Raw genomic sequence first — 27,978 nt, 5'->3', positions numbered from 1 at the left:
ATAAAGCAAATGTCAAGGTACATTTGTAGGTATTTCTGAAGGAACTTCTTATTTATAAGATTTTTACATCAGCCATTGTTCTTTCTCTTTGCAAAAATGCTCAGCCCATTTATGTGTTAGCTCCAAATACAGGTTCGGCTCATGTGGCAAGTAGTCCAGGTAGGTGTATTGTGCAGTCTTCTTTGGCACTGCCCTCTCTATCTGCGTGCCTTCATGCCACTCATTAAAAGATGTGATGGAAATGATCTCTGGTCTCACTGTGAGAGCAGCGTGGAGGGCAGTTTCATAGTACTTTCCACTGACTCGATTCCGTGTATTATGATTGTTCCAAGGGCGTATCCTGGTATCTATGTATCCTGGCCCCACGCTTGGAATGAACATCAGGTTGTTGCTGTCACAGAAGTTCTTGATGGTCTTCCAGTTTTGGTGGGACGATCCAAATGAGAATCCGTTGGATGCAAAGTAAGTGTATAAGCCATCAAATCCCGACTCCAGGATTGCCTGTTTGTGCTTCTCCTCCACTAACAGACCAATAAACATTCCGTCATATGGTGTGTTGCGAACACTGAGAGATCCTGAGGATGTGAAGAGATTGGCCCAGGCAGCTGGCAATGTCAGGTAGGAGTCATAGATGTAAAACATAGGCAATAATCTGCCAGTATTGGTCCTGTACTTGTAAAATGCTGAATGAGACCCATACCTAGACACACAAAAAAAAATGTTAATATGAGGAAAACAGAAGGTGTGGACATCAAGACATAGAACTTAAGCTTGTAGAGTTTGGAAAAGATCTCTTATGTTAAGGATTTTGAGAGCCTTGGTGATGGTATGGCTAATGTGGATTACTATTTGTACCAAAGTAATGACATATTATGCATTAGAAACTGCTTGAATAGATTTTGGAGAATTAGGGTGATTCTGGATTGGTGCTGATCAGCACAGTGTTTAAAAGGAATAAAGATTTCCTAACAAATTGCTAATCCATTGTTAAATATTGTGCATGGAAACCTCTGTAGCATCATAGCTACTGAATAGAAAGAGCCTGGGGGAAATATATCCGCCTTGTGTGTGACATTCCACCCGTAGCTCTCAATATATTTTTTAATAGTGTCTTTGGTGCTCAAAAACCATATTTTAGCACAGATGTAAACTATACGTCCGGTCCTAACTAGGAATTTTAAAGATTAGAACATGTTAGTACGATATCTAGTCTAGTTTTAAAAACTTATCACTGAATTATCTTTGCTGCTTTTCTCCTCCAGTAACTGCACTGAATGATTTCTTGATGTCTGTAATTTTGACCTTCAGTTGAATTCATTCTGTTCTCTCTTGTCTGAGTTCACTGCTGCCCTATCATCTCTAAACCTCTATCTGTATAAACATCCCAACCCAGTAGTAACCTTGCTATTTAGCTGCACCATCCTAACAATCGCTGTTAAGGCCATCTCTGATTATTTCTGTTTTTTTATTGTCTCATGGAACATGGATGTTACTGGCTGGCCAGCATTTATTGCTTGTTCCTAATTGTCCTTGAGAAGGGGCTGGTGAGTTGCCTTCTTGAATCAGAGCTGTAGGTTGACACACAATGCTCTAAGAGAGGAATTTCCAGGCTTTTGACCCAGTGACAGTGAAGGAACTGGGAGACACTTCCAAGTAAGGATAGTTAGTCGCTTGGAAAGGAACTTGAAGGTGGTAATGTTCCCACGTATCCGCTGCCCTTGTCCTTCTAGATGGAAGTACTTGTGGGTTGGGAAGGTGCTTTCGAAGTATCTTTGGTGAATTTCTGCAGTGCATCTTATAGATAGTACACACTGCCGCTGCTGAGCATCGGTGATGAAGGGATTGGACGCTTGTGGTTATGGGTTATGTCACTATTTGACCATATTTCCTTTTCACACCCCAAGTCTATCTTCACCTCTGTCTAACCCTAGGAAAAGAAACTATCAATTCATTCTGCTAAAATTGCACTTCCAAATCCCTACTGTCTCTCCTTTGGTTAATTTCCATAAATGTTCTGCAGTTACTGCTTTGCTCCATCACACACTCATCTCCACCTTTGATACTCCAGTTACCAATAAAACCATGATTATTTCTTACTCCGGGCATTTTACCTCCTATAGCCCTTGATATTTGCTTCCTTAAGTCCAGGGTATACATGTTCGAAGACTGGTTTAGACATCACCAGATCTGCTGAACCTCATGAAACATGATATGGTCTTGCTAAAATGGTTAATTTTTCCATGATTGTCTCGGAATGCAAAGACAAGTCTTGGTTTCTTACTCCAAGCTGCCATCTCAAACCACTGTCCCTGGGCCCCTCCAACAAGATGTGCGAGGTACACATGGACTTCTTTGTCACTGACTTTGAACCATATTACTGTTCCTTTGCTGATACTGGGTCAAAATCCTGGAACTTCCCTACTAATAGCAATGAAAGTGTAGCTGCACCAAATGGACAACAGCAGTTCAAGAAGGCAACTTATCACCATCTTCCAAGGGCAATAACTGCATTGCTTATCCAGTGACAACCATATCATAAAACTGAAAATAGAACTAAGATAGAGACCAACTGATTTACTGCCTCTGCCAAATTACTCCTTACCACTGTCCCAAATGGTCCAAAATTCCTCAATCTCCCACTGCCATGTCATCTGGATCTTTCTCTAGATTCTTTCCCATCTCTCTGCATGCATATTCTAAGCTCATTTTGTCTATCTGACCCACGTCCTGCTTCCTTGACCTTTCCTGCCAAACTATTGACCATCCATCTTCCCCTCATATGGTTAACTATTTTCTTTTCAGCTACTGCCCCTCTCGCCTTTAAATTTCTTCTTTGCAACCCCCCCACCTTTAAGAAAAAACACACTTGACCCCATGGTCCTTAGCAGATATCACTTTACTAACTTTGACTCTCCAAATTCCTGGAACATATTTCTACCTCTCAAATCCATTCACATTTTCCCAAGAATTCCTCATTTGAATTTATAACACCATTAAATATGTTTTATCATTGTTACAAATTACATCCTGTGTGGCTGTGATTAAGGTAAACTTTCTCCCATATCCTGTCAGCAACTATCAACACAGTTGGCTTCACTATCTTCCTCCAGTACTTCTCCATTGTTGACCAGTTGGATGGGACTGGTCCTTCCTGCTGACACTCTTATTCACCTCAACATATTCAGTATCATTTACAATGGCTTTTCTTCCTGTTCCCAACGTCATTACTTCTGGTGTCCCCAATAAACTAACTTATTTTCCTTCCTATTTCTCATTTACATGTTGCACTTGGCAACATTACCTGGAAGCACAGCATTGATGACAGGTCTACCTTTCCTGACTCCTCCACTGTTATTAAATTATTGGACTGTTTATTTGGCATCTCCTACTGGATTAGCGGAAATTTCCTCCAATTAATTATTAGGAAGACAGAATCCCCCTTCCAAGCTCTGTTTCCGAGCTCTTGATTCCACCTATCTCCTTGGTAGCCTTGAGTTTAACCCAGTCTGTTCTCCTATTCAGCCTTGTGAGGTTCTGGACATGCACCATAAGTGCATGCTTTCAGCTCTGGAACATCACCAGACTTTACCCTAGTCCAGCAAATCTGCTGCTGAAACTGAGATTCATGTTACCTCAAGATTGACTATTCCAACAAACTCAGATTGATTTATAAATGTTCTATAGACTTGAATTCATCTGAAACTCTGCTCGTGCCTTAGCCTGCAGTCTGTGCTTACTGACTTCCCTTCAGTTCCGATTAGCAGTGCCTCAATTTTAAAATCCTTCTCCCTGATTTCAAATGCCCCCATGTCCTCTTCACCACGTCATATCTCTGTCAACCTCTTCAGCCTCTCAATCCTCTGAACCATCTGTGCTCCTCTAATTCTGGCCACAAGAGCATCCTGGCATTCATGCTCCATCACTTATCACCATGTCTTCAGCTGCAGTATTCTCCATACAGCTCTCCTTCTCTCTATCCTCCTTCCCCCCCTTAACACATTCCTCTTTGAGCAAACCTTTGGTCATCTGCCTCAATATTTCCCAATGTAACTATCTTTTGTTTTTGCTTGTTTTATAATGCTCTTGTGAAACTCCTTGGGAAGTTTCATGCTGTTTGAGGTAGTTTAGAAATTAAATTGTTGTTAATGTAATTAGGCACGACTGACTGACTGACTAGACACCAGGAGTGATTGCTTGGAAGTGGGTTTGGAAGCAGGATTGGGAGTAAGGTAGAATGGGAGAGTGCCGAGTCATTCGGTTGACAGTTCCCAGCTCCAGCCAAGTTTGCCTGAGGCAGGGGCTGGAAGGAGCAATGGCTAACCTCTGGGGTCAGGCCCCTTTTTTACCAAGATGAACTCCCAGGAGGGGCATGGAGACAGCTTATGGGCAGCTTCAATTGCTCTTGCCTCCATAGACAGTTTTGTTTGAAATGAGCAAGCCACTTTAGGGAGCGCCAGACGATGGATGTGCCCTCACAATCTCCCTCCTGCAGCAGCAATGCCATACCTCTGGTGATGCCAAGCTTCCGTTGTTGCGAAGCCTCTGACTGGATTTAAAGCCAAAGGAAATTGTTGATCATCCATAATTGGAGGTAGTCTTGGAGGTGACCAATTACCAGGCAGGATTCCCAGAAAGTTGTGCCAATTATCCACATAAAAGTGGATAAATCCCCAGGACCTGATCAGGTGTACCCCAGAACTCTGTGGGAAGCTAGAGAAGTGATTGCTGGGCCCCTTGCTGAAATATTTGTATCATCGATAGTCACAGGTGAGGTGCCGGAAGTCTGGAGGTTGGCTAACGTGGTGCCACTGTTTAAGAAGGGTGGTAAGGACAAGCCAGGGAACTATAGACCAGTGAGCCTGGCGTCAGTGGTGGGCAAGTTGTTGGAGAGAATCCTGAGGGACAGGATTACATGTATTTAGAAAGGCAAGGACTGATTAGGGATAGTCAACATGGCTTTGTTTGTGGGAAATCATGTCTCTCAAACTTGCTTGAGTTTTTTGAAGAAGTAACAAAGAGGACTGATGAGGACAGAGCAGTGGATGTGATCTATATGAACTTCAGTAAGGCGTTCGACAAGGTTCCCCATGGGAGACTGATTAGCAAGGTTAGATCTAATGGAATACAGGGAGAACTAGCCATTTGGATACAGAACTGGATCAAAGGTAAAAGACAGAGGGTGATGGTGGAGGGTTATTTTTCAGACTGGAGGCCTGTGACCAGTGAAGTGCCACAAGGATCGGTGCTGAGTCCACTACTTTTCGTTATTTATATAAATGATTTGAACGTGACCGTAAGAGGTATAGATAGTAGGTTTGCAGATGACACCAAAATTGGAGGTGTACTGGACAGCGAAGAAGGTTACCTCAGATTACAACAAGATCTTGACCAGATGGGCCAATGGGCTGAGAAGTGGCAGATGGAGCTTAATTTAGATAAATGTGAGGTGCTGCATTTTGAGAAAGAAAATCTTAGTAGAACTTATAAGCTTAATGGTAAGGTCCGAGCAATTATTGCTGAACAAAGAGACCTTGGAGTGCAAGTTCATAGTTCCTTGAAAGTGGAGTCGCAGGTAGATAGGATAGTGAAGAAGGCGTTTGGTATGCTTTCTTTTATTGGTCAGAGTATTGAGTACAGGAGTTGGGAGTTCATGTTATGGCTGTACAGGACATTGGTTAGACCACCTTTAGAATATTGCGTGCAATTCTGGTCTTCCAATCAGAAGGATGTTGTGAAACATGAAAGGGTTCAGAAAACATTTACAAGGAATGTTGCTAGGGTTGGAGGATTTATGTTATATGGAGAGATTGAATAGGCTGGGGCTTTTTTCCTTGGAGCGTCAGAGGCTCAGGGGTGACCTTATAGAGGTTTATAAAATCTTGAGGGACATGGATAGGATAAATAGTGATAGTCTTTTCCCTGGGGTGGGGGGGTCTAGGACATAGGTTTATGGTGAGAGCGGAAAGATATAAAAGAGACCTAAGGGGTAACATTTTCACGCAGAGGGATTGAATTCAAGAGTCGTGAGGTGATGTTGCAGCTGTACAGGACTTTGGTTAGGCCACATTTGGAGTACTGTGTGCAGTTCTGGTCGCCTCACTTTAGGAAAGATGTGGAAGCTTTGGAGAGGGTGCAGAGAAGATTTACCAGGATGTTGCCTGGAATGGAGAGTAGGTCGTACGAGGATAGGTTGAGAGTTCTCGGCCTTTTCTCGTTGGAACGGCGAAGGATGAGGGGTGACTTGATAGAGGTTTATAAGATGATCAGAGGAATAGATAGAGTAGACAGTCAGAAACTTTTTCCCCGGGTACAACAGAGTGTTACAAGGGGACATAAATTTAAGGTGAAGGGTGGAAGGTATAGGGGAGATGTCAGGGGTGGGTTCTTTACCCAGAGAGTGGTGGGGGCATGGAATGCGCTGCCCGAGGGAGTGGTAGAGTCAGATTCATTGGCGACCTTTAAGCGGCATTTGGATAGGTACATGGATGGGTGCTTAATCTAGGATAGAAGTTCGGCACAACATCGTGGGCCGAAGGGCCTGTTCTGTGCTGTATTGTTCTATGTTCTATGTTCTATCTAGGATAATACGTGTATGGACTGAGGTGCCAGAGGAAGTGGTGGAGGCTGGTACAATTGCAACATTTAAAAGGTATCTGGATGGGTATATGAATAGGAAGGGTTTGGAGGGGTATGGGCCGGGTGCTGGCAGGTGGGACTAGATTGGATTGGGATATCTGGTTGGCGTGGAAGGGTTGGACCTAAGGGTCTGTTTCCATGCTGTACATCTCAATGACTCTAACTGACAAGTTGCCAGGAAGTGCTAGCACAATTATTATCCAAGGGCATAAGGTTCTGGCAGATTATTTTTTCTTTTACAGGACTGTGATTATGGAATAATTTAGCACTTTCACTTTTAGATTCTGCCCTCATCATTTGTTTACCAAAATAGTTTCCTTTCCCCTCCCTCGGTTTTTACTCAGCTCCTGATTTTTCTAATTTTGAGTTACTCCAGATTCACTCTTTGATCCTCTGATGCTCTGAATTGGTGTATTTATATTCATGCAGTGAATTGAAAAGTGTAGGAATGTTTTAGTGAAACACTAAATCCGTTCTCTTAACTTTTCAATTATTTTTCCCTTTCCTTCTCGTTTTGGAAACAGGTTGCCTATTTCCCTTCCCACCCTGACCTAGCCAACAGAAACCCTCTACAGCAACCACCTATCTTGTAAGATGGAGAGTGCTGTGGTGATTACTAAAATCTCATGACTGTTCTATCCAAAGGGCTCATTCTTCCTTTGCTCCCTTATTTGCTTGACAATAATCTCCATCTCTGGGAGCCCATTTCAGTGTCCAGCCTTTGCTGCTTTTGAGTGTAGCCTAGGGAGTCAGAAAGCACTCACTTGTCCACAATGTACTTGATGTTCTCATATACTGTGTGGTCGTTACGTCCTATGTACGGTAAGATGTGAAATGCCACCTGGAAAAAAATAGTGCAAACAGTTAAAATAGTAAATGTGCAAATTGAAAACAAAATGAATAGGATATTTCAGGCAAGTGTAACATCAGCGGTATTAACAGGATAGAAATTAATTGCTTCATTTCAGAATAGTTTGGATGGAACAAGCTAAGGCTGCTGTAACCTCAAGCAATCTTCATTTCAGTAGGAAGTGCTGGAAATACATAGCAAGTCCAGATAGCATTTGTAGAGACCAAGATAGAGTTAATGTTTCATCAGAATGGTTGTCAGACCTGAGAATTTCCACGTTTTCAGCATCTGCAGGGTTTTGCTTTTATTCCCTACAATATGTGGATGTGTTCCTCTGTCAGCTGTGTTGCAAGTAATCTAACACATTTTAGATTTATCTATGCATGGCTTAGTAACACATATAGGGATGTGTGTCGTAAGTAACTCTGCTGGCGAGCAAGATTCATCCCTCCTCGGTGCTGAATTGAGCTTATTTTACATGGTCTGGAATCAGCTCCCTGTAACTGATATTAACAATACTCTAGGAAGCAACCAGCAAAAATCCATTGTCTAGGTTCTGTCATGACTCTTTGCTAGATTGGGTGTTGTCAGCAAAGACTTACTGCGAGTACTTTCATCTCTGAGCCAGAAAGTCGTGGCTTCAAATTCCACTCCAAAGATGTAAGCAGAAAATCCAGGCTGACGCTCAGATGCAGTACTGAGGGGGTGCTATTTTGTTAGAGGGTGCTGACATGTATCACATTAAGCCGAGGCACTCACTATCCTTTTCAGGTCCGTTCAAGATCCCTTCAAATAGAGTTAAGGAATTTCAAGACAAAGACAGATCCCCTTTCCCTTCCTTCTATAACTTGAGATGCCCTTAATAGTCAGGAAGATGTTTTGTGTCCATCTGAGCAGTCAATCAATCTAGAGGTTCACAACACTATGAAAGGGAATATTTCTTGATGTCTACCTAACTGTTTGGTTTCACATTTATACTGAAGCTTCTTAAGTCTTCATTTCTGATCTAGCTCAGGTAACAAATCTACCAAAATCCAACCTATTCCCATTGTCATTTTAAAATATTGAATCATATTGGTTTCTTGTCTGTGCTTCTCTTGTTAAAAAGGCCTGGTTCCAACTGTTTTAACTTTGTTCATTCATGGGATGACATCATTGCTCAATTTGGCTCATATTAGAAGTTTCATTAAGAATATGGACCAAATGGTAGCTATTTTGGTCAAACCTTTTTTTCAGTTTTTTTTAATCAGTAAAGCCACCATTTACTACGTGACCCTGGCTGTCCTTTAAAAGATGGTGGTGGTGCGTCAACTTCTGAAATTGTCACATTCTATTTGGTAAAGGTACTTCCATCAGCACCAATAGGTAGGAATTCTGATTCCAGCAGTACTGCAAGAATGGCATTTATATGTCTAAGTCAGGTTGGTGTGAGACTTCGGGAATTTGCAAAATGACACCAAATCCTGTGTGCCCACTGCCCTTGTCCTTCTAGGTAGTAGGAGTTGCTGAGATGCTGCCATAGAATTGCTGCACTGTATCCTTTCGCTGGCACAAATTGCAGCCACTGCATCTTGGTTGTGGAAGGAGTGAGTGCATTTCTAAGGCAGTGGATGGTGGCTGTCAATTGAGTGGAAAGCTTTGCTTTGGGTGGTCTTGAGTTTTGTTGGAGCTGTGCTCATCCAGGCAAATAACCTAAGCCTATCCTGACGACTAGTAGCCCTAAGCCTAGATACCATTCTAGGGATCTTCCTCTGACCTTCCTCAAAGGTTTCTCTATTTCTTCCGCCATGAGGGCAATGAAGGGAGCGAGATTGCAAAAGAGGAAACAAAATTCTAACTGTGTCTGCATTAAGATTGGGGAAACCACTGGGCAATGGTGTTTGACAAAATTATGGTGCATGTTCCAAAGTTTGATAATATTATAGTGCAGGCAACTGCCAGTGACTGCATGTGCAGTGTTAAATCAGGAAGTGGCTGTCTGAAATAGAAACATTCCTGAAAGCAGATGGCAGCAAGATCAGACCCGATAAAGTGTGAAATGGATTGATTCTTTTCTTTCTTTCATTCCTTCCATATTCCGAGGTTTTTGAAATTCATGTGAATTATTTTGAATTTGGGCGACGGAGTATATCCAATCACCCCTTGTCCAATGTTCATTTCCATTGGAAAAAAAGACAAAGCTGATAAAGAAGAGACCAACCAGCTCAATAAGTGGTGAATGGCACCTGATAACCCAGGCCTATCTGTCCACCACAATCTTGTAATCTACCAGAACAAGCAAACCAAAAAAAAAGCTCAGGAAATAAATATCTGGAAGAGCCCTTTCTGGCCCACTCCAACTGATCATACCAGTGCAGGAGATCACATGCATCTGGTGCAGTATAAGAAGTGACTGAATTAATGTTGCTCATTTTTTACATTTATAATTCAAACCACCACCTCCAATCACTGTTCCAGATACATTTTGATAGCTCTCCTATTCTTTTCAAATTGCATGGTGTTTGGGGCTACACAATGACGCTGGCCCTTCATCTGGGTTCCCAGGTAGAAAGAAAGGAAATTTCAAAAATTCTGATCCTCTCACGTTGTGTCCCCACTAACTCCTGAGGCTAAGCGATTATGTTTCCACACAAACTGGGTGACTGCAATCCAACTTGTCCATTCTGATGATTTGTCAGTGTTAGAGACAATAATTATGAGGCTGTTTCTGTGTTCTGTTTTGGGATTTCTTTAGTCAACCTGTATCTCAAGCTTGATGCTGCCTCTGAAGAGCATGGCACAAAACAAAATTACCTTGCAACTTATATTTGAAGATGGAATAACTGTTAACCATACAATACTGAATTTAAATATATAATTGCTTGCTTTCCTTCTGCCCTTGATGTGCACATTCTTCATGTTTTAAAACTATTGATTAGAATGAGAACATGTCAGCATTTAAGTACACTTTAGTTTATGTATATTGATCAATATGTCCTTGTAATCCTCTAAGTGTGCAGAAAGCCAAGATTAAAAGACCTAGAGATTGGGAAGCAGGTGGTGTGCTGAGCTGGAACATTATCCTTTCATTTCTGGGACCAAGATTGAAACACAATCCAGATCAATGAGGTATTGACTGCTCTCTCTGCTCCTGTGAGAATGGTACAGTAAATAAATCTGCAGTGATCCAAACCTTGTTTTCTTTTCAAGCCAGAGTTCATTGTGCAAAATTGCTCGCGAATTGGCATTGTTAAATTCTCTTGGAAAAAGTTGGTAAGGAAACCTAATGCAGAGGAGAAAACTGGCAGTGGTACAATGGTTCTGAGGTGGGATCCAGGAGATTGTTGGAGTAGATGTGGGAAACGGAATATAAATTTATTGACTGGAGAGGGAGGGGAATATTTAACCAATTGGTGCACGTTCTTAATAACATTTCTAATTTGAGCCACATTGAGCACTGGATTCATTTGACTAATCTGAACTGGCAGCATCCGAGGAGCAGGAAAATTGACGTTTCGGCAAAAGCCCTTCATTTATTCCTGATGAAGGGCTTTTGCCCTAAACGTCGATTTTCCTGCTCCTCAGATGCTGCCTGACCTGCTGTGCTTTTCCAGCACCACTCTAATCTAGAATCTGGTTTCCAGCATCTGCAGCCCTTGTTTTTACCAAATCTGAACTGGTCCTAGTTTATAGGAGAAAGTGGGGACTGCAGATGCTGGAGATCAGAGCTGAAAATGTGTTGCTGGAAAAGCGCAGCAGGTCAGGCAGCATCCAAGGAGCAGGAGAATCGACGTTTCGGGAATGAGCCCTTCTTCAGGAACCAGCATTGGACTGAATCAGCATTCAGTATTCCTGAAGAAGGGCTTATGCCTGAAACGTCGATTCTCCTGCTCCTTGGATGCTGCCTGACCTGCTGCGCTTTTCCAGCAACACATTTTCAGCTCTGGTCCTAGTTTATGGTCACAAATGAAAAAGGAGCATTGGACTCAAAACGTTAAATCTGTTTCTCTCTCTCAATAGATATTGCTGGACCTGCTGAATTTCTCCAACACTTTGTTTTTGTTTCTTTTCTATTTTCTAGCATTCACAGTACTTTGTATTCTAGGTTAAGGTCAGTTCAGTTGTATCTTTCAATCTTTTAAAATGTCATAACCAGGTTCACTCTGCCTCTATAAAAATAAAAACACAGATGCTGTAAATCAGAAACAAAATTTACTGGGAAAGCTCAGCAGGTTTGGTAGCATCTGTGAAGAGAAATCAGATTTAACAGTTCGGGTCCAGTAACCCTTCCTCAAAACAGGGTTCTGAGTGCTGAGGAAGGGTCACCGAACCTGAAATGTTAACTCTGATTTCTCTTCACAGGTGCTGCCAGACCTTGCTGAACTTTTCCAGCAACTTTTTGTTTTTGTTCACGCTGCCTTTAACCTGACATTACATTGATACTGATGCAAAAAGGGATATTGGTAGCCTAGGAACTGAACCCATTGAAACGGAGGATGTTCAGAATGTGTCCAGTGCACCATCACAGTGCTCAAGTATTTATATTTGGGTTGAGTGGCCTTGCTTGTCAATTAGAGTCATAGAGTCATAGAGATGTACAGCATGGAAAAAGACCCTTTAGTCCAACCCGTCCAAGCCGACCAGATATCCCAACCCAATATAGTCCCACCTGCCAGCACCTGGCCCATATCCCTCCAAACCCTTCCTAATCATATCCCCATCCAAATGCCTTTTAAATGTTGCAACAGTACCAGACTCCACCACATCCTCCGGCAGCTCATTGCATATACGTACCACCCTCTGCGTGAAAACATTGCCCCTTAGGTCTCTTTTATATCTTTCCCTTCTTACCCTAAACCTATGTCCTCTAGTTCTGGACTCCCCATCCCCAGGGAAAAGACTTTGTCTACTTGTCCTATTCATGCCCCTCATAATTTTGTAAACCTCTATAAGGTCACCCCTCAGCCTCCGACAATTCTCCAGTTAGTGTTATGTTTTCCCTTTCAATAGGAGCCATGTAAGTCAGCTACTCCTTAGTGACTGACTACACAGGAGAAAATTTTGTAAAGGAAGTGGGGAGAGGGGTCCAACATAGCATTAGAGCTTCATGGGCCTAACGTCTGAGAAATGGCACTGGCAGAAAGTCAGATCCAGTTTGATTTGCTGCTTGTAATGTTAACTCAGGCACATCGTAGTATGTTCCACACAACCGACAAAGAGACAGGCAAAGCTGGGGCCCATGCGGGTATCCATGGCTACCCCTTTTGTCTGGAGGAAGTGGGAGGATTCAAAGGAGAAACTGTTGAAGGTGAGGATCAGAATGTCAATGGAAGGGTACTATTGGGGATGTCGGGAGAGGAAGAAACGGAGGGGCTGGGAGTGTCTGCTATTGACAGATGGAGATGTATAGGGACTGGATGTCCTTGGTGAAGATGAGGCGTTGGTGGCCAGGAAAACGGAAGTCTTGGAGGAGGTGGAGGGTGTGGGTGGGTCCTGAACGTATGTGGGGAGCTCCTGGGCTAGGGGGGATAGGACAGTATTGAGGTATGTGGAGATGAATTTGGTGGAGCAGGAGCAGACTGAGATGATAGGTTGGCCAGGGTAGTCAGGCTTGTGGATCTTGGGTAAGAGGTAGAACTGGGCGGTGCGAGGTTCCCAAACTATGAGGTTGGAAGATCCCCTTAGGTGATGAGGTTGTGTACGGTCTGGGAGATGATGGTTTGGTGATAGGAGGTGGGGTCGTGGTCAAGGGGCAATCGGAGGAAGTGTCTTCAAGTTGGTGCCTGGCTTTAGTGGTGTAGAAGTCAGTGCACCAAATTACCACTGCACCCCCCTTGTCTGCTGGTTTGATGATGAGGTTGGGGTTGGAGAGGAGGAAGTGGAGGGGTGCGTGTTGTGAGGGTGAGAGGTTGGAGCGGAGGAAAGGTTGAGGCGGTCAATGTGTCGGCAGCAGTTGGAAATAAAGAGGTTGAGGGCGGGTGAAGGGGTCCTCGGAGGGTGGGCGGGAGTCTTGATTGAAAAAGTAAGCTCTGAGGCAGAGGCGACGGAAGAAGTGTTCAACGTCACAATGCGTATTGAATTTGTTGATCTGTGAACAGAGGGGGATGAAGGTAAGGCCTTTGCAAAAGGCTGATCATTCGTCCTCAGTGAGGGGGAGGTCTGGGGGGGATGTTGAAAACCCGGCAGGGCTGGGATCTAGGACCTGGTATAGGGTTGGAGCTGGGAGTGGGGGCAGAGACTGCAACTGTAGTGGGCGTGGTAGTGGGGGAACCAGGGTGATGTCATTTGTGGAAGTGGTGCTCACCCCGGGGTTCTGGGGGCGGAGGTGGTGACAGTGATATCTATGAGGGAATGTTGGCGGTGTACAGGTGAGTGGCTTCAGTGGGGGTGGAAGTGGTTGCAATGACGGCAGATGCAGGGGCAGAAAGAGCGATACGCGCGGTGTAGGTGATGTCATTTTGGGGTGGAAGTGGTTGCGGACGCGGCCATAAAGGGGGCGGAAGTCGTGGAAAGTGTGGCCTGGGTGATGTCGGAGGGGTCAGAGGTGGCTGCGGCGGTGGCAACAGAGGGGGCGGAAGTGTTCCTGTTGGGCCTTGCGTTGGTCTCGGCAGTGGGGAATCTCGTAGCGATCGCGGTGGCGGTTGTCTGGCTGATGGTCGCGAAGGCAGCATGAGTAGCCATGGCTGCAAGCTGCTGGTCAGCGGGGGCGGAGATGATGTAATCAATCACCACTGTGATGATGGCTGGCACGGCCTCGTGGCTGAAGGCGGCCGAGTATTTTCGGAGGCCAGGGGAAGCTTCTGGAATGTTCGAGGAATGCTGACTATTGAGGTGGGTATATGAAAGTTTGTTGTACTTACAGTTTTTGATGTTTTAAATGGTGTAGAAATATTGTTTAAGTGCATGAATTCTTCTGAGGATATAATACAGTAGGGATCTGAGAGAGTGTGGACCTCAGTTGAGCTATGGCTAACTGTTGAGAGATTAGGTGCCGGCGCATGGCTACGAGTGTGGAGTGGAGGATCTGGAATAAAAACTGTTGCTTGAGATTTTGAATTTGTAGTCTGTTTTGTTCGGATCCAAACTGTGTTGGTCTGAATGTGGTTTGGAGTCCATGTGGGATCAGTTGGTTCTGTAGGCAGGCACTGAGGAAAGAGATGTGGCTGTGGTAGTGAGTTTGTTTCAGGATGTGGCTGAAGTGCTTCAGGGCAGAGGAGATGACCTGGAGGTTGCAAGTGAGACAGAGAGACTCATTAAGATCTTTGTAGAGAGAGGAGGAGGAGGACTTCTTCAAGGTAGGCATCCTTGGAAGAGGATTCGCAGTAAGGTTAAAATGAACTAGGCGAAAGTGAGTACTACCGATACTGGAGAATAGAGTCAAGAGTATGGTGCTGGAAAAGCACAGCAGGTCAGGCAGCATCTGCAGAAAATCGAATTTCGGGCAAAAGCCCTTCATCACTTTCACCCATGTCGTAGTATGGCCAACTTCATAATCCAGCCGTGCCTCCTTTCAATACACCCACGGTAGGTGCTAATAATAGAAAGATTTCCTGGTTGATGTGGGGTGACACCCCTCCTCTGTACCCTTTATCCTCAGGCTAGTGACCTGTCACAGCAAATGTAGCCATAGAAATAGACATAAGCACGTGCTCGTCTGCATTGTATGTGACTAGGCATGGGAGAGCAACTAAAAAGGAAGATAATTCTGGGAGATGTACATCGTATCAATGCAGCCGACATCCCTTCAGTTTCCCATTGAAGACACAGTATTGGTTTTGAGGTGTAACGAAAAAGAGAAATTTGCAACCCTCTAATATCCTTCACAGGCCCCATCAGTGCAGCACACGTTATGCATTGTTGCAGTATATGAAATGCAGCAGCCAGTTGTACAAAGGCCCCCCCAATGCCAATGAGATCACAATCAGATTGTTTGTGATAATCACGCTCATTGGAATCTCACTCCTGAGAGTGTTTAACAGGTTTCTGAAAGCCGCGCTTTTTATCAATGATTTCTGCACTCTGGGGTGACTTCAATTTTACCCACGTCCACAATTGATTGAGGTAGAACTTTAACAATGGGCCAATCCAGCATTAATTAAAGATGCCTCTTTAATTACTGCCTCGATGACTCATTATATTCTATAACCTTATTAACAGCACAGTAAAAACATAATTAAAACAATGAACCACCTTTATTTTTCTCAAACTTGAGGCAGCTTTAAAATTGTCCCCATAGACAGATCGTGTGGCAGAATGATTTTGAGAGTTCACTGCGAACAATTTTTGGAATGAGCCACAATGTGTACCGAGAGAAGTTTTTTTTTAAGCAGATATTCTCCACAGTGGATGGCATGTGTTCATTTCAAATAAAAGCTATTGAGTTTTCTTTTCAGCTCAAGTATTGTCCAGTCCGAGATAATGGAAAACTCCTCTCAGGGTCAGTATTCCTGTTGTTCCAAAGCACTATGCTGATTGGGTGCAATTCTGACCAATGTACCATCTTTTCTCTAAGTCAGAAGGGGCCAATACCACTCCAAAGATCCAGACATATTGCTGCTTTGTTAGAGGTTTTCTTTATTTATTCATGGGATGTGGGCGTCGCTGGCTGGCCAGCATTTATTGCCCATCCTATCTACCCTTGAAGGTGGGGGTGAGCTACCTTCTCGACCTGCTGCAATCCACCTACTATGGGTTGACTCACAATGCCGTTAGGGAGGGGATTCCAGGGCTTTTACCTGGCACCAGTAAAGAAATAGTGATATTTCCAAGTCAGGATGGTGAGTGGCTCGGAGGGGAACTTGCAGGTGGTGGTATTCCTGTGTACCTGCTGCCCTTGTCCTTCTAGGTGGAAGTGGTCATGGGTTTGGAAAGTGCATTCACAACTGGCTGTGGCAGGGCTGCAGAGTGCTGATTTGATCTGTTGGTTGTGAGCTGGCTTAGCTCTGTGCTGTCTTTTAGATGAGATGTTAAACTGAAACCCCTCTGGTCCTCTCTGGTTGCTGTAAAAGAGCCTACTGGGCCACTTTGAAGAAAAAAGAAGCTCTATCCTGGTTAATCCTTATCTCTCTATGAATGTGACTATCACAGACAATCTGGTCGTGATCTCATTGGTATTGGCGGGCCTTTGTACAGCTGGCTGCTGCATTTCCTACATTACAACAATGCATTATGTGTGCTGCAGTGGTGGGGCCTGTGAAGGATATTACAGCGATGTAAATTTCTCCCTTTCGTTACATGCTTTAAAAGGCACAGATGCTGCCATATCCCATCCTGAGAAGGCAATGTGGCACTGGGGTCAGCTCATTTACAGTTTTGTAGCATGTGTGCTCATCCCTGTTACTGTTCCTAAGGAATCAGTAAGTCACAGCAATAGCTGTGTGTGTCCGGGGCAACGCACTCACTGAGGCAATGAAAAATGTGCCTGTGCACAGTTTAAGGGTTTATCCCAGTGGGTTAAAAGCTGAGCTCACACAGACTGACTGCAGCTGCTCTGTCTCTGCCAGCTTCTGTGGAGGAGCAATTAAAGGGAATCACATGGATATTAATAAATCATGTGCATGAAGGTAAACGTACTTTCTCCAAAATCGCTTTCTCCAAAGGAAATCTTACTTATTTTGGACTGTGTTTGAGAGGCTCTCGACGTGCCCTACATTTGGATGAAGTACCTACCCAATTACAGGGTCGAGCAGCTATGTTGGATTAGGGATCAACATGGAAAGTGCCAGCAGCTTGTTTTAAGTGTAATGCAGGCTAAGTTGAGGGGGAAATGCACCATTAACTAGGAGCACTTACTCATCAGCCAAATGAAAGCAGCTTCGTTGAACGTTTTCCCTGTTTGTCAGGATAATAAACACGAGTGCCAGATAGGCCCAGCAGGAGCAATACAGTTCTGCATCTAATTACAGCCCAGAAAATTAATTAAAAGCTTTAATCAGGCGCACTGCATTACCCTGATGCCAGTGGGGGGAGAAAAAGAATGTTTCCGTGCTTCAGATAGCATGTACTACCTTTTAAAAATGAAAGGTATTGTGATGAGTGGAGTGTGGTTAATGATGTTCATTAGACACAGCAAGCTCCTACACTGCATGGATGCATTTACACGTTCTCCATCTATACTGAAATCTCGATTTCCTTAAGACCTTCTAATGACCTTGCCTGCAGATCCCGATGTCCAATATACTTTTAGCAAAGGCTTTTGGTATCTTGTGTGAACCTCAGAAACAAAGAGCCTGCAATGCTATTCAACTATAGCAGGAATCGCAGCCAAGCTAATTTGTTTTATTATTCATCCATGGGATGTGAGCATTGTTGACCAGGTCAGTATTTATTGCCTGTTCATAATTGCCGAGAGAGCAGTTAAGAGCCAACCACATTGCTGTGGGCCTGGAGTCACATGTAGGTGAGACCAGGTAAGGAGAGTAGTTTCCTTTCATAAAGGACAATAGTGAACCTGTTGAGTAATTCCCCAACACACAGCAACGGTTTTGTAGTTATCATTACATTGTTAATTTGAGATTTTGTTACCGAATTCAATTCCACCATCTGCTATGGCGGGATTTGAACCTGGATTTCTGAATTAGAGATAGTACCACTAGGATGTTGTCAATTATATCCTCATCTTAATTATGATATACTATTCAGTGTCAGTCACTAGACACCTATTACATTGGGAGTACTATTCTTCTTTGTGTATTTCTATCAACTATCAAGTCACAAATATGTAGACAGGCTTCCACAAATACAGTCACATGCATTTGTACAGCATTTGAAACAGCAAAAATGTTCCTCCATGTCAAAATCCTTAAGCCCTCTCTTGTAATGGTTCTGTACCTGCACCTTTTCCACATGGACTGCTTCAAGAAAGTGTCTCATTTGTTCATGTGTAACAAAGGATGTACAGTAATTAATGGTCTTAGCTGTGACACTCACACCCAGAGAGAATGCAGGAAACATAATGTTCCTTCACAGGACTGTAATCATTAGCACAAAGTCAAAGAATATCAGGATTGGGTTAAAAAATGTAGCTCAAATGAGGTAGATTTTAAGGAGCATCTTAAAGGTGGAGAGGAAAGTGGCATGGTTTGGGATAGGAATTCCAGAGTTTAGATTATAGGTAGATGAAGGTACAATTATCAATGGCCAGGCAATTACAATTTGACATGCACAAGAGGCTAGAATTGGAGGAGTGCAGAGTTCTTGGAGGGATATCGTGCTGTAGGTAGTGAAATGGAGGGATGAGATCAGAGCAGGGTTTGAAAACAAGGGAGAGAATTAAGTCTGAAAAGATTGGATGGAGCAATGAAATTAAACACCACAGGAGGAATCTCAAGCAACAGAACTGGAGTACGCTATAATAAAGGGCTCCCTTACATCCAAATGATTTGTTCATGGGGCTTCAGATACATTATTGCAACAGGATAGCTCCCGTAACCTCAGAGATCTTTCGACTTACTACTGGCTGATGATTTTGAAGTGTGGGTGAGCTTGTACATTAAGCTGTAATATACATGATTCATCATTATTTAAGTAGAGGGCAGTAGTAAGTAATAGTATCTTTGGTGGAATTATTCCAGTTAGAATCCAGTTTCCATTAAAATCGACATGTCCTCTAGGGCCTCCCGAAATTGCTCGTAACAAAGAAATTCCCACTTTCTATGCTCCTGTTTACTTGCATAGGAAGCTCACATAAGCTGAACAAGTGACCATTTCCTACACAAGATGAAACATGAAGTGTCAACAGGTTCCTTGACCCTGGGGGAGCAAGTATTATGGATGAGTCCAACTCCATCCTTACCACACCACCAAACACACAAGATGTCATGCAACAAAAGTTAAAAACAGCTCATTCTATCATGGACCTAATTTCTTGGGTATGAAATCTATCTGAATCAAAGCAACAAACAAAAAAAAAAGTCAAATTGATCAATTTGCACTACTTTCTGAAATGTACACATAGTCAAACTGTATGAGGTGTTAAAAGTATGGTAACAGCTAGATGTCATAAATTCTCATCATGGAGCTCAGAGCGGGTACCTGGCGATTTGAGTTCACCTCTAACTCTATATTGGACACCAGACACCAAAATCTCAGTGTAGGCTCCACTAGTGCCAGCCACGCATACTCCACATCCACAGATACTGGCATCTCACTTGTGCCAGCCTCTAAGAATCCTCATGGTGCATCTCTGATCTACTTACAGGATGCTTTTGCACTTCAATGCTGCACCTCCGGTTGGACCAGTAACTTGCAGTGAAATACTGCAGTAAGAACACTGTGTGCTCAGGGACACACATCCAGATCATGCATCTGTGTGTGTGTTTGGGTGGCGATAGTGGTGGAGCATCAGCCTTGGTGGCAGATGGGTTCAAAAGAAGAGATGCAATGACTCTGCGTTCTCGGAGAGAAGATGGTCACATTTATACTGTGTAGATCATTGACTCTTTTTCCTACAATGCTGGGCATTTCCCCAGATGGCTGAGGTAGCACTCTGGATGGCAACCTTGGGCCAGCCTGTCATTGGGTGTTGTGTCATCCTCTGTTGGTCTTGGGCGGAGGGGGGGGAAAGGATGCATCACCTCCACATCAGGTATTGAGGACCTCTAGGAAAGTGGGGCAACAGATCTCTCATGTCTGCCAATTCCGGGCAAATGTCAGAGACTGTGCAGGGCAGCTGCAGACTGACAGTGGTTGACAAGATACACAACAGTCTCTTAAAATGGCACCAGTGTCAGCAATGCGAGTCAATTTTGAGATTGTTCTAGGAATGATGTGTGGTAACATGGTGATGGAATTGGACAAGAGGGATGCCCTATTGGTAGGGTGGGTATTTAATGTACCGATTTGACAAGATGGACTGAGAAATCCAGTTAGGGCTCTTGGTGAAAAACCCTCCAAAAGAAAACTTAACACAATTGGCCCCAAATATATGATTCGGCCCAATGCCTATTATATCTCGGTAACTTGAGTCTGTCTGTAACTAATCAATAAATTCCATCTTGATTAAAATAGAACAGCGAATAGAGTGAAGACACAGATCAGGGAAGATCTAATTGAAAGGTACAATAAGCTCAACAAAGATCTTAATCCTGTTTCTCTGAGCAAAGTACATCTCACCCATAAATCCATAGAATCCCGACAGTGTGGAATGCTAAATTCAACTGCATTTTTACCTTCTTTACTACATGCCTGTTAGATTATTGAAAATATTCAAAAGTGTTTCAAAGATTTCATTGTCCCATTCATTATTAAAAATTTATTTTTCATAATATTTCATTTTCTTCATACCTTGTACTGTTTTCACACTGGGAAACCTTTGTAATTGCTTTGCACCCTCTCCAACCTACGGATATTTTATTGAGTACAAGCAAGGATAAACCATTGCAGAGGAACTGATGAGTAACATCGTAACCATGGATACTGCCCACCTTCTTCTGCACTAACGCAGACTGTCAGTGATTGCATTTGATGAACCTGAGGGAAAGGAGCTCGAGTTGCTGACTTCAAAGGTATGTGTGAGAGAGAAAGAGATAGGCAGATAAGAAGGAACATGGAGGGATGAGATCACATTGAAAGTAGGCTTTGAAGATCACTCAGTTGAGAGTAAGAAAGACAAGAGATACAAAATAAAATGCCAAAAGTTAAGAGAACAAATGTCCTTCGAAGAAAGGAAGAAGGGACAGGAAGCAAAGACAACACCGAAGGAACACTAATACTGAAGTGAAATAATGCTGGACATCTGAAATAATAGTGGAAAATATTGAGAATACTGCATTGTGGTGGTCGAGGGTCAGTTATCTCAGCTCCAAGACATCCCTGCAGGAGTTCCTCAGGGTAATGTCCTCGGCCTAACCATCTTCAGCTACTTCATCAATCACCCTCCCTCCATCATAAGGTCAGAACTGGGGACGTTCACCAACAATTGCACAATGTTCAGCAGCCATTTGTTACTCATCGGATACCGAAGCAGTTCATGTTCAAATACAAGATGACCTGGACAATACCCAGAACTGGGCTGGCAAGTAGCATTAACATTCATATCCCACAAATGCCCAGGCAAACGATCATCTCGAACAAAAGAGAATATCATCACCCCTTGACATTCAGTGGCATTGCCATCACTGGATACCCCATCGTGGAGTGGGGGGGCAAGGGTTACCATTGAGCAGAAACTGAACTATACTCATCATATACATCACTGTAGTCACAAGAGCAGGTCAAAGGTGAAGAATCCTGCAGCAAGTAATTCACCTCTTGACGCCCCAAAGCCTGTCCAGCATCTACAAGGCATGAGTCAGGTGTGTGATGGAATATTCCCCATTTGCCTGGGTGGATTCACCTCAACACAACACTAAAGAAACTTAGCACTATCCAAGACAAAGCAGCCCGACATTCATAAATACCTATTCCCTCCAGCACCAATGCTCAGTAGTGGCAGCGTGCACTACCTGCAAGATGGCCTGTAGCAATTCACCAATAGCTCTTTCAATGGCATTTCCAAACCCATTACCACAACCATCTCAAAAGACAAGGGTAGCAGAAGCAAGGGATATCAACACTTGTAAACTCCCCTCCAAGCCCCTCACCATCCTGACTTGGAAATACATTACCATTCCGTCAATGCCATTAAGTCAAAATCCTGGAACTCCCTCCCCAACAGCACTGTGATCTATCTATATCAAATGGACTGCAGTAGTTCAAGAAGGCAGCTCACCACCACCTTCTCAAGGGCAATTAGGGATGGGCAGCAAATGCTAGCCCAGCCAATGATACCCACAGGAATGAATAATAAAAAAAGACCAGATTACGTCTGTGGAGAAAGAAACAGAGTTAACATTTCAGGTTGATGACTTGTCATCAGAATGGAGTAAAATTAGACATAGAATAGCATTTAAGCAAGTCAGAGTGGGAAAAGAACAGAAGTGAAGATGAGAGGGTGGGGAACAAGTGCTTAAATTAAATGATAGAATTGATGGCGCAGAGTTAAAGGGAGTGAGAGTAAGTGAATAAAATAAAGGTGTGTGTAGAGGAGGTGTAAGAGGCAAAATCATTAATTGCTGGCCTCTGGAAACAAACTGAAGAGTGAGAAACTAAAGCCAGCAAAGAGAAAGGAACTAAAATGGGATCGGAGGTTATAATGTGAAATTGCTGAACTCAGTATTGTGTCTGGAAGGCAGTAACTGAAGAATGAGCTTTTGTTCTTGATCTAATTTGAGCTCCATTTGGCCATTAAGAGACTGAGCTTACAGTGTTCATTAAACAGGAACAAATGAGAAAATTAAAAAGTCAGAAGGCTGAAAGCTCAGGTCACATTTTCAGATGAAAATGAAGATATCTCCAAGTCTGTATTACACTAAATGGAAAGACATCCAAGTAAATCAGACATCCCTCCCTCCTCCATGTATGAGGCCTGAAACACTCCTTCCAGGAGCAACAGCAACTTGTATGCACATCATTCTGTATTCACTAGGTAAAAACAATGACTGCAGATGCTGGAAACCAGATTCTGGATTAGTGGTGCTGGAAGATCACAGCAGTTCAGGCAGCATCCGAGGAGCAGTAAAATCAACGTTTCGGGCAAAAGCCCTTCATTTTATTCCTGATGAAGGGCTTTTGCCTGAAACGTTGATTTTACTGCTCCTCGGATGCTCCCTGAACTGCTGTGCTCTTCCAGCACCACAATCCAGAATTCCGTATTCACTGCTCACAGAGTGTTTCCTCTACGTGGCTCAGTCTCAATACAGATCAGGGATCACTTTGCAAAATGTATTTGTTCAGTCTGCAAGCACAACCGTGAGCATTGGCCCCCTGCTGTTTTAATTCTTTACTTCCCACACTGGCCTCTCTGTCTTTGGCTTCGTCAGCACTCAGTACATTGTGGGGCACAATGTTGGCTTAAAGAGCAGCAGTTAGATGTAGTCTCTAGGGCTAAAGAGATGAAAGGGTAAGGAGAAAGGGGAAAAAAGGATCCTGAGTTGGATGATGAGCCATAATCATATTGAATGGGGAAGTAGTCTCAAAAGGCATGGCCTAATCCTGCTTGTGTTTGCTATGTTTTTCCTTCTTTAGCTCACCTTTACAGCTTTCTGCACTCAACAGTGAGTTCAACAACTTCAAAATTGTAAACAAAAAAAAACCAGAAACAGTTGGGAAACCTCAGAGATCTGGCAGCAACCGTGAACCAAAAACAGTTAATGTTTTGAGTCCAGTCACCCTTCTTCAGAACTGATTGTCACTGGGAAAAGGTTGGCATACTGTATATGCTAAAGAAAGATTGGGGAGAGGGGAGGAATAAATGATAGGTGGAGATGAAGCCCAAAGGGAGAGAACAACAGTTGGACATACAAAAGAATGAATAGCTGCTAACTGGGACATTAGTAACTGACAGTGGGACAGTTGCGGGAGCAGGACATGTGATCAGAGGGCTTTTCCAATTTTAAAAACCTTTCCAATTCCAGACGAGCAAGGGAAGCAATACCGGTGATGTCATTGATGTACTGGAGGTACACTCCCATACACCCCTCACTCAAACTCTTCTCCCTCCTGCCATCTGACAGAAGGTCCCAGAGCATTCAGTCTCTCACGGCCAGACTGTGCAACGGTTTCTTCTCCCAAACCATCAGGCTCCTTAACACCGTACGATCACCTGAAATTCTTTGCACAACTTTGAATTGCTGCTAGAAAAATGTCTATTAATTATCTCTTTTATTCCACTGTAATTTGCGTGTTCTTATGCACTTTATATCACCTTGTATATGATCATGTAGTTTGTGCTGTCCATGTAGTTTGTGCTGTCCATGTGGCACCCGTGGTCTTCAATTTTACTGTGTCAGTTTTATGTGGTAGAAATGTCAAATAAAAGCTCTACTCTACTCTTGCTACCTGACCTGCACATCTTTGGATTGTGGGAGGAGACTGGAGTACCTGCAGGAGCAGATACGGGGAGAATATACAAACTCCACACACAGTTCCGAGGCTGGAATCGAACCCACGTCCTTGTAGCTGTGAAGCAACGGTGCTGACCAAATAATCTTGATACAATCAAATTAACACTACACTGCCCCCTTCCAGTTCTAATCTGTCTCTCAGCTGATCCACAACTACAAAGGTGAGCATTTTCTTTCCCGTGCATCATTCAACTTGCTGGCCGGGATGATTTGCACTTCCACCATGCTCCTAACATTTTGAGACGCTCAGCTGAATGCCTTATAACAAACCACAGGAAGTGCACTTGAGCAATTTTTAAATCTACTTAACTGGTCACTTCTTTAAAAACAAAACCAACTTGTCTGTGAACAATCCAAAATAGTTCTTGATGAAGTACTTTAAAATGCTCATTAAATTAATTATGGAAAATAGAATCTAAGATTTCCAACTGTTTGACGTATTGGGTTATCCAGTTTATTATTTTCTGCCTTGAACAAAGGAGTAACACTAAATACTGGCTGCCAAAATCTGCACGTCTGAGGAGCTTCCTATACTGTGGTTAGTGACTCTGATATTGCCTCACCACACATCCTCCATCAACTTGGTGTCCATGGCTTCGGGATGTGTTGATTTACCCATCTGGACTTCTGCTCGTCTGCTTAGCAGCAATTCTTTTTGACCAGTATCTTTCCCAAATACTCTACATCCTTCTCAATTATACTTACATTCATATCTCATTTGTAAGACTGATGCAAATCAATTCCTTAATGTGTGATAGATACTGTGGGCAAAGCTTGTGCCTTTTGAACAATTCCCTAACTGAAACTAAAATTGAAACTAAAATTGTGGAAAGGAAATGGAAACCAAGATTGTGGAAAGGAAATGGAAACCAAAATGTCTTGTTAAAGGTATATTAAAGGATTCAGAGTTCAGTATTGTTGATGAGTCTATCGGTGCACTGCAGGCAGGCCAAAGAAGATGGAGGCTGGATCCAAAATTAGCAGATGCAGTTGTTGCAACCATTTCTGTTACTTTAAGATAATGTGTGCCTTTCATGGTGAAGACTGTGCCTATGGGATTCGGGCTAATTGTGTGCTGTTGTTGCTTGGGAGTCAGGCTAAATCCCAGCACAGGCCCTAAATTTCTTTGTGAGGATGACATAGCTTATATTGCTTATATTCTGAGTCATAGAGTCATAGAGATGTAAAGCACCGAAACAAACCCTTCAGTCCAACTCGTCCATGCTGACCAGATATCTCAACATAATCTAGTCCCGTTTGCCAGCACTTGGCCTATATCCCTCTAAACCCTTCCTATTCATGTTCCCATCCAGATGTCTTTTCAATGTTGCAATTGTACCAGCCTCCACCACTTCTTCTGACAGCTCATTCCATACACGTACCACCCTCTGCGTGAAAACACTGCCCCTTGGACCCCTTTTATATTTTTCCCCTCTAACCCTAAACCTATGCCCTCTAGTTCTGGACTCTCCCACCCCAGGGAAAAGAATTTATATATCTATCCTATCCATGCCCCTCATGATTTTATAAATCTCTATGAGGTCACCTCTCAGCCTCCGACGCTCCAGGGAAAACAGCCCCAAACTATTCAGCCTCTTCCTATAGCTCAAATCCTCCAACCCTGCCAACATCTCTGTAAATCTTTTCTGAATCCTTTCAAGTTTCACAACATCCTTCCAATAGGAAGGAGACCAGAGTTGCAGGCAATATTCCAAAGATGGCCTGAGCAACATCCTGTACAGCTGCAACATGACCTCCCCACTCATACTCAATACTCTGACCAAAAAAGGAAAGCATACCAAATGCCTTCTTCACCATCCTATCTACCTGTGACTCTACTTTCAAGCAGCTATGAACCTACACTCCAAGGTCTCTTTGTTCAGCAACACTCCCTAGGACCGGACCATTATGTGTATAAGTCCTGCGAAGATTTGCTTTTCCAAAATGCAGCACCTCACATTGATCTAAATTAAACTCCATCAGCCACTTCTCAACTCATTGGCCCATCTGATCAAGACGCTGTTATAATCTGAGGTAACATTCTTCGCTATCCACTACACTTCCAATTTTGGTGTCATCTGCAAACTTACTAGCTATATCTCTTATGTTCATAACCATTTATGTAAATGACGAAAAGTAGTGGACCCAGTACTGATCCTTGTGGCACTCCACTGGTCACAGGCCTCCAGTCTGAAAGTAACCCTCTACCACAATCCTCTGTCTTCTACCTTTGAGCCAGTTCTGCATCCAAATGGCTAGTTCTCCCCGTATTGCATGAGATCCAACCTTGCTAATTAGTCTCCCATGGGGAACCGTGTTGAATGCCTTACTGAAGTCCAAATAGATCACGTCTACCACTCTGCCCTCATCAATCCTCTTTGTTATTTTTTAAAAAACTCAAATCAAGTTTGTGAGACATGATTTCCCATGCACAAAGCCATGTTGACTATCCCTAATCAGTCCTTGCCTTTCCAAATACATGTACATCCTGTCCCTCAGGATTCCCTTCAACAACTTGCCCACCACCGACGTCAGGCTCACCGGTCTATAGTTCCCTGGCTTGTCCTTATCACCTTTCTTAAATAATGGTATCACATTAGCCAACCTCCAGTCTTCTGGAACTTCACATGTGACTATTGATAATACAGATATCTCAGCAAGGGGCCCAGCAATCACTTCTTTAGCTTCCCATGGAATTCTAGGTTACACCTGATCAGTGATTTATCCATCTTTATGTGTTTCAAGATATCCAGCACTTCCTCCTCCTGTAATATGGATATTTTTCAATATGTCACCATCTATTTTCCCACATTCTACGTCTTCCATGTCCTTCTCATAGCAGCCAGTTTGTAAAATCTTTCGGTTATACCTACCAATTAAAGTGTAATTTATAATTTACAGTGGACCATAATTGTCCATTAATACATGTTTAACATATTTTAATTTTAGAATCGAGAAAATTATCTAAGAGCATTTAGTATGAGATTGGTTAGTTTGATTTTGGCATAATAAAACCCTTTGGACTGAAACTGGAATCTTGTTGCTTCATTCTTTCTGTAAATAATCAAGAATTTGAATTTCTTCTTTTTCTGATAAAATAACTGGTCTTGACTGAGATTTATAGAAAGGTTGCTGTCATACCTTGATTTTTCCTAATTAATTTCCTCCTTCATCCCAAGCAATTATGCCTTTCTTCAAATTATTTCAGATACTTGTAAAAGATTTACTAACATGTTTTATGTTATGTTCCCACACATTTTCATATGCACATTCAGCCCCTCAAATTTCCCTTTTTTTAAAATCTCCTCGAATTCCTTTGATCTTCCTCAGGAGAAAAAGAAGAGGAAACCAACTCAGATGCTGCTGATGTACACTTAAAACACTACTGGCCACCCATTGTCGTACCTTTAAACTGTATCTGTCTGCAGCATCCAGTATGGCGGGTACCAGATCATCCACCGGTTCGCTGTTGTTGTCTTCTAATCCAGAAGGATACCAAGACAACACCAATACACCTGGATTCGGAAGAGAGGGAGTATAGTGATGATCACACAAAAATAAAGTTGAAAT

General features: G+C 43.1%; 1 protein-coding gene and 1 long non-coding RNA gene across 2 annotated transcripts in view; one reads left to right on the top strand and one right to left on the bottom strand.

The window, feature by feature from the left end:
• Nucleotides 1-63: 63 nt before the first annotated feature.
• LOC140453663 (glycoprotein endo-alpha-1,2-mannosidase-like protein) overlaps nucleotides 64-27,978 on the bottom strand; it is a 76,684-nt gene continuing 48,769 nt past the window's right edge. The window contains exons 2-4 of the mRNA XM_072548553.1: nucleotides 27,814-27,923; nucleotides 7,401-7,477; nucleotides 64-700 (exon numbers count right to left, since the gene is read on the bottom strand). Coding sequence (XP_072404654.1) covers nucleotides 64-700; nucleotides 7,401-7,477; nucleotides 27,814-27,923 — 824 coding nt within the window. The remainder of the gene's footprint in view (nucleotides 701-7,400; nucleotides 7,478-27,813; nucleotides 27,924-27,978) is intronic.
• On the top strand, nucleotides 352-27,867 carry LOC140453664 (uncharacterized). The gene is made up of 3 exons (XR_011952450.1): nucleotides 352-462; nucleotides 10,479-10,594; nucleotides 27,739-27,867. It is a non-coding gene; the product is annotated as an uncharacterized lncRNA (long non-coding RNA).

Source organism: Chiloscyllium punctatum, chromosome 27, assembly GCF_047496795.1.
Source record: "Chiloscyllium punctatum isolate Juve2018m chromosome 27, sChiPun1.3, whole genome shotgun sequence".
NCBI lineage: Eukaryota > Metazoa > Chordata > Chondrichthyes > Orectolobiformes > Hemiscylliidae > Chiloscyllium > Chiloscyllium punctatum.
Note: the sequence above shows the minus strand (reverse complement) of the source record. Positions and strands in the feature narration are given on the sequence as shown.